The 6,768-nt window shown below is 28.8% G+C and overlaps 1 protein-coding gene and 2 long non-coding RNA genes across 3 annotated transcripts; 1 reads left to right on the forward strand and 2 right to left on the reverse strand.

Moving 5' to 3' along the window:
* Positions 1 to 568: 568 nt before the first annotated feature.
* On the forward strand, positions 569 to 2,150 carry LOC102673294. Its single transcript, XM_006616759.2, has 4 exons — positions 569 to 887; positions 972 to 1,166; positions 1,586 to 1,720; positions 1,808 to 2,150. Exons 2-4 carry the CDS (start codon positions 1,109 to 1,111, stop codon positions 2,032 to 2,034), a joined length of 420 nt encoding a protein of 139 aa, XP_006616822.1. The 5' UTR covers positions 569 to 887; positions 972 to 1,108; the 3' UTR covers positions 2,035 to 2,150.
* A 262-nt stretch (positions 2,151 to 2,412) lies between these two features.
* On the reverse strand, positions 2,413 to 2,987 carry LOC116185763. The gene is made up of 2 exons (XR_004150671.1): positions 2,898 to 2,987; positions 2,413 to 2,829 (listed from the first exon to the last, which is right to left on the reverse strand). It is a non-coding gene; the product is annotated as an uncharacterized LOC116185763 (long non-coding RNA).
* Positions 2,988 to 3,085: 98 nt separating this feature from the next.
* LOC116185762 lies at positions 3,086 to 5,180 on the reverse strand. Its single transcript, XR_004150670.1, has 3 exons — positions 4,034 to 5,180; positions 3,604 to 3,921; positions 3,086 to 3,210 (listed from the first exon to the last, which is right to left on the reverse strand). It is a non-coding gene; the product is annotated as an uncharacterized LOC116185762 (long non-coding RNA).
* Between the last annotated feature and the right edge of the window lie 1,588 nt (positions 5,181 to 6,768).

The following is a 6,768-nucleotide window of genomic DNA, read 5'->3' on the forward strand; positions in this document are numbered from 1 at the left end:
TTGAATTATACCATTTAACTTATTTAACACAGTGAGTCCCTGACACTTGCGATGATTATGTTCCGAGTGATAAGCATCCTGGAATTATTTTCACGTTAAAGATACAACGAACTGTTTCTTTTTTAATTATATCTTTTTTCCAAATTATTTTTGAAATTCATGTAATAATAATTTAAAAAGAATAGATATAATATCGAAATAAAGCTAGAAATATTTTTATAGAAAATGAATCGATAAATCTATTATATCTAAATATATATAAGTATAGTTATACTTCAAAAAAGAATATTGTATTGTAATATGTAATTACACTTTTCAGGTAAACCGATGAGCATATAAATTGTATTACGTGAAGCACACTGTGTAGATATAAGTGCAAGGAGAATTGTGATATCTTAATGAACGTGAAATTTTTACGCGGATAATTTAATTTTTAAAAATAATAACTATTTCTGCATTGAAAATAAATTACGACGAATAATTATTGTTTATTGTTTATTATTGTATCGAATATATACAGTGATGAAAAAATCTAAAATTATTTTTATCACTATATAAATTCTTGAATCGTGAATTTCTAAAGTGGTAACACTGTTTTAGAATGAAATGACACAAATTTAGAAACAAATTATTTGTTACGTTACAAAAATGACTATTCATACATCGATTTCGTAGTGTTTATGTCCAAAAAATATCGAATAAATTTCTACGTCGAAATCAGTAAAAAATTGTTAAATTGAATTGTTTCTATTCTGTCCTGATTGTTTTTCACCTTGTGTAATATTTGTTGCTAAATAGATTAATGGATAAAAAAATCGTCTAGAGAATTTCAGTACATGAATGAAATATATAGGAAACAAATTTTTCATATCGGTGAATTCATCAAGGTATGAACGTATAACCTCTCAAGCACTATTACATTTATTACGTTATTACATTTAATGATAATATTTACTTTTTATTTTTCTTAGCTCTCTTTTTTCTCTCTTTCTATATATATTCACTCTCTCTCTATATATATATCGATAATTAAAGAGAAGATAATATTAAGATACATTCAATAAAAATTAATACGAAACTCCGAATAGAAAAGCAAGAAAAATTAAAAATGCGAGTGAATGTAAATGCATTACAAGTATTAATACTTTTATTTGTATTTCAAAGAGGTAAATTTAAAAAAAGGTATCATACTTATTAACTAGAGATAAAACAGAATATAACTTTATCAACTATAAATAAATTGAAGCGTATATTAGATGTTGATAAATGAAAACAAGAATTCGAAAATTAAACGTATCATTATACAAATTAAATGTAAAATCATTAAATGTATCATTATACAAATTAAGATTAGATTAGAGATATAGTATGATTATTTAGCATACAAAAATACATATGTGTCGATTTATGTTATTGAGACAAGTTTTATATCTTTATATAAATTTTGTTATATTCTGTTTTACAAATATCAATAAGAAACAACAACGAAGAAAAAATTGTTTACTCAAAATAAATTATACCTTAATAATACTATATAACGTGATGTATTGTTTTTATATATCTGATTTTTTTTAATATATATAAGGAGAATCGAAAGCTATTAAATGTTATCAATGTAATAGTAAAAAGGATAAAGATTGTACTATCAATACGGTAGATATAAGATATTTGAAGCCATGTCCTGCGTCACAACCATTTTGTCGTAAAGCTGTGTACATATGTAAGTTGACAAATTTTTTTTTCCTTTTCAAATTTATCACATATTTATATTTAAAATTAATGAATTAATTACGTAATTAATTTTTAGATTATTTTATGAATTCTCGAGAATATATAGTAATACGTGAATGCGCAAAATGGTGGAACAGTGACAAAGAATGTTACAGAGGTCGTTATCCACGTGATAGTTATCAATATGTATGCGAGTGTAAGAGTGCAGGATGTAATCGATCGACGAGATTCTCATCGAAAACTATTATTTTTTTGTACATTTTGTGTCAAATAATTATCTTTCTCGTTGGAAATCCTACCTGACACAAATGCATCGTTGAAAATAGGCTGGAGACATTTAATTGATTATCATGACGACATTCCTTTATCAAGACATTCTCGCAATAATTTTACTTACGAATAGAATATAAAAAAAAAAAGCGACACACAGTTGTTGATACATTTACGATATAAATTTAATAAGTCTGAACGATTGTTTGTGTAACAAAATAATAGAAATAGAAATAGAATGTATGTTATACATATGAAAAAATATGTAAAATGTATGTAAAAAAATATATATATATATATAGCGAGAGCATGAGAGAAGAATGTTGTTTAAATTAAAAAGAAAAAGGGAAAGTGCCATTGTGATTTTCTTACAACTTGTCTGAATAAAGAAATTTTATTATTTTCAACTCGTTTCTTTTGAAATTTCGTTTGTAAAACCGTACTTGTTCATCAAAAATGATAAATTATTCGTGAAAACTGCAACTATTACTTATTCGAGTAAATTTTTATTTTCATACCTAAATGAAATATTCCATCAATTTTTCACCGAACATAAAAGTAATAAAATCGTTTTTGGCAATCGGCCAATTCATATTACAATAAAAGGATACGAGCGAATAATATCTATCGTATGAAAACAGAGAGCAGTGAATTAATTCGGCGTTTATCTGTGAAAGCGGATTCCTCGATAGCCAAACAACTAATCGCCATTTTGGATTTAAACTCTGCCGACAAAATTGCACGTAATTGATACAATTATCTTCATGCAATCATTCTAATCATGGGAAAAATATTGACGAGTTTCATCGTATGTAATCACTTGATAATCTATAAAATTAACCATTGATTAACACATTTTGATCTCGATATAAATAATTTTTCAAATAATTACTTACATACAATTATCTACACATTTTTTGTTAATTCGAAAAATCCATATTGGTTGTAAAGTCTCGTTCGTTTCGTTTTCGTGGAAAATCGATTTCGTCTGAACACGAAACGGTAATATAAACAAATTGGCTGGTTATTCACACCAACAATATACAACAAAATTACAGTAACAATCGACTTTCCACCCACAACGTTCTTATTATTATATCTGCTTGCTCGAATTTTTCCCAACCAGTATTACGTGGGTGTCGTAACTTGATTTATCAACACGAGAAAAGTTTCTTTCTCTTTCCCTTAATGGTCTTCCTTGAAATTTTTCTGAAAAACAGGAATATGTATCTCTCGTTACGAAAGCGAGTCAAAAATTTTTTTTTTTTCATATACAGTGATTCACTATTTTTTTGTTCATATTAATAATTTTTTAATTCGAAAATTAGAGCAATTTCTTTTTCATCGAGATATCGTTATTTTAAGGATACGAAATCAATGAAATCTTTTAAATGTAATTTTTCAATTTCCAATAAAACAAAATTTTAATGAAAAAAAAATGTCCAGAATGTATTGCTCTATTGTGATAAAAAAAGTTTTCGGTTGAAATTGTGAAAAAAAATAACTTGATTTTTTCGTTAATTGAATATTAAAAACCAAGTGAAGTTTCCCTGTAAAATAACATTACTGAATAAATTTCATAAGCTATTCTATTATACGTACGCATAGATATACGCGTTGTGTAACCACAAGACAGGCGAGAATAATCTAAACGAGGGCCATAAGAGGAACGTGGCCGATCCAAAGGACTCGTAAAAATTTTCTCGAATAATAATATACGCAGAGTCCAAGATTGAGGCAAATGTAGGTGGTGTACGGTCATTCTTCCTCGTCCTCCATCACTCGCAACAGCGTCTCCATCGACAGAAGCTTCGCCGACGGTATTATTACTATTTGGGTCGCGGCAATGTGGCGCCGAACATCCTGACGCTCTAACACTTCTCACCAACCTATGCTTTCATTACTGCGCACCGAAGATTCCTTGTGGAATTACGAATACAATTTTGTATGAATATATATATATACATATAAAATAGAATTTATTTTTAACCTAAAGTTTTCCAATTAGTTAAACTGTAGCCACTTAACTCACTTTGGGTCTTAATGCCATTGCATTGGATGCCATATTTCGAAAGTATGTCAAGTTCAACTTGGTGGATTAGCACTTAACTTTTTTTATCTGCGAAAATTAGTTTCATCTTAGCTTAAAAATATTTCTCTTCTTTTCAATTATATATATTTTGATTTTGATGTATGTACGATATAGAATGCATCGATCGTACAAATTTTTTAGGTTATTTGAGGATACTTTAAAAAGTTGAGTGAAAAAATTCTGAGCCAGATCTCATGGTAATTGTTAAATTCAAAATTGAGCTAGACGGCGTCGTTCGCATGCTAGATAGGCGCCGCGACGTCTCCTGTTCTTATCTTTCTCTTTCTTTATTTTGTTTTCTTTTCTATAACTGATTTTACGAAAGAACGAAGTTTACATGTATATTTTGCCACACATGCACATATACACACCGAACAAAATGACCACGATTAATGATCCTGTCTAATGAAAATTTAGAGTATTTACAATACGATTTCACTCGAACTGCGACTTCTATCTATCTATTTATAACTAAAAATACGAGAAACTTGATGAAAAATTTTGAAAACGGATATCAGTCGAATGAAAAGAAGTTGAAGAAATATAAATCGAAAATGAATAGTATTTCAATGAAATTTTGTTAAAAAGCCGACTGAAATAGTATTAAACATTTATGCTTATAAATTATGTATAACCTATAAATGAAACTACAAGTATAAGATTTTGCAATTCGAGCAATTGAGTTGAAATTTTTGTGAAATTCGAATATTATTATTTTTATGTGTCGATGGAAAATAATATATTTTCGTATAAAATTTCGTATAGATATTTTTACGATGACTCTTCAAATATTTCTCAGTTACAAAGTTACAAAATTGCTACTGTCAAAGAATTCGTTTCTTCTTTTTCTTCTATATTCACGAAGTATATTTTCGTCGATAAGTTAGTCGAAAAAGATAGATCGATAAAATTAAAGTTTTAATCAGCGCCATCTCGCGTTTGGATTTCGGAAGCTTCGACTTGTTACTAGCATAACAGAATATGCATGGAGGTATTCGTGACGTCACAGAGAAGGAGAGCAACACTGTGCGAGAAGGATAAAGAAGACATGCCACTTTTTTTGGTTATGTGGTTCCTAATACCTCCCACCATTTCCAAAATATAACATTGAAAATTTGTTAATTATTAATTTTTTAGTAAAAATTTATGCACTTTTAAGCTCGAATCTTAAAGATAGAACCTCGAACAAATTTCTCGTGTCAATTTTAACAATAAATTCCTTTCAATTAATTATTTATTAATAATTGATGCGTGGTATGCGGATTGACGCCATTGATACGCAATACATTATTCGTAATTTATTATTATTATTATAGAATTTATTTATAAATATGAATATATACATTTGAAAGCTTGTTTCTTCCTTTACTTTCACGAATAATCTTTACTGGTAATTTCTTCGTTGTTCGAGAGAATAAATCGATCATTCGTTCACTCGATCTCGAAATGAAGATTCATATACGAGACACTCTCTATGATAATCATTAATAAATCATTAATTGAGAAGAATTTCCGATTAAAATCGATACGTGAAATTTGTTTAAGCTTCTAACTTGAAGATGCAAGTTTAAAAGTGCATAAATTTTTAGTAAAAAATTAGTTATTAATTAATTTTCAACATAACTTTTTCGAATGTAGTCGGGATATAATGGCGCCTTTTCTACCTTTCTCGCACAGTGCTGCCCTCTTTCTCTGTGACGTCACGAATACCTCCATGCATATTCTGTTATACTAGTAACAAGTCGAAGCTTCCACGATCCAAACGCGAGATGGCGCCACAGACACGAAAAATTGTTTAATTCTCTTTCCTTGTCTAACTCACGAACAAAATTATGTTCCTACACACAATGTTCACACACAAATTCCATGTATATTTTAAATATATTTTTAAATTTGTATACGTCGTATATACATATTTTATTTATTTTTTCGTCGCATAAGTATATCATACAGTATAAATACTTTATTTATATTATTTATATTATTATATTATTTATACACATCGAATACACGTTTTATTATAGATTTTACACGTGATATATGACAGTTTAAAGGTGATAAATACAAAAAAGAAACAGATAATAATTAAAACACGTTAATCACATTTTAGAAAATTTTTCGCACGCTACTTCTTCTCGGATCATAATCTCTTGATGACAAAATTGAAATTTCTACGAAGAGAAGAATATAAATATCGGTGGCACGAACAATTTTTCTTTTTAAATAAACCAAGAAGAAAAAAACACCTATTCACCTTTCGTGCATTCGATATTTTTCAATCAGAGCCGCGCACAAGAAAAAAGAATTGCGTTTTCCTTCGTTTAAGTAAATAATTCGATACGTCCCGTTGAAAAAAATATTTATCTAATCACTTCCTCGCCACGAAACCGTCTCGATAATTGTCCTATCGAAGAAATCGATGAGAGGTGCGCCTCTCTGCAAATAATTCGATCATTCGGTTTAAAATAGTTTATACGATTTGCGGTTATCTTATTACCTTCGAACAATGAGAAAAATGCGAGCAACAGCGCCCCCTAAAATTGTTATTTACGTGTCTCTCACGTCGCAAAAATATGGCTGGTGGTGCATCGTCGCTAATCAGGCTAATAGACAATTAACGTTCCTCGATATGTTCCATACATTTTCTCCTTCCATTCTTTTTTTTTTTTTTCGTC

Source organism: Apis dorsata, unplaced genomic scaffold, assembly GCF_000469605.1.
Source record: "Apis dorsata unplaced genomic scaffold, Apis dorsata 1.3 scaffold_270, whole genome shotgun sequence".
Lineage (NCBI taxonomy): Eukaryota > Metazoa > Arthropoda > Insecta > Hymenoptera > Apidae > Apis > Apis dorsata.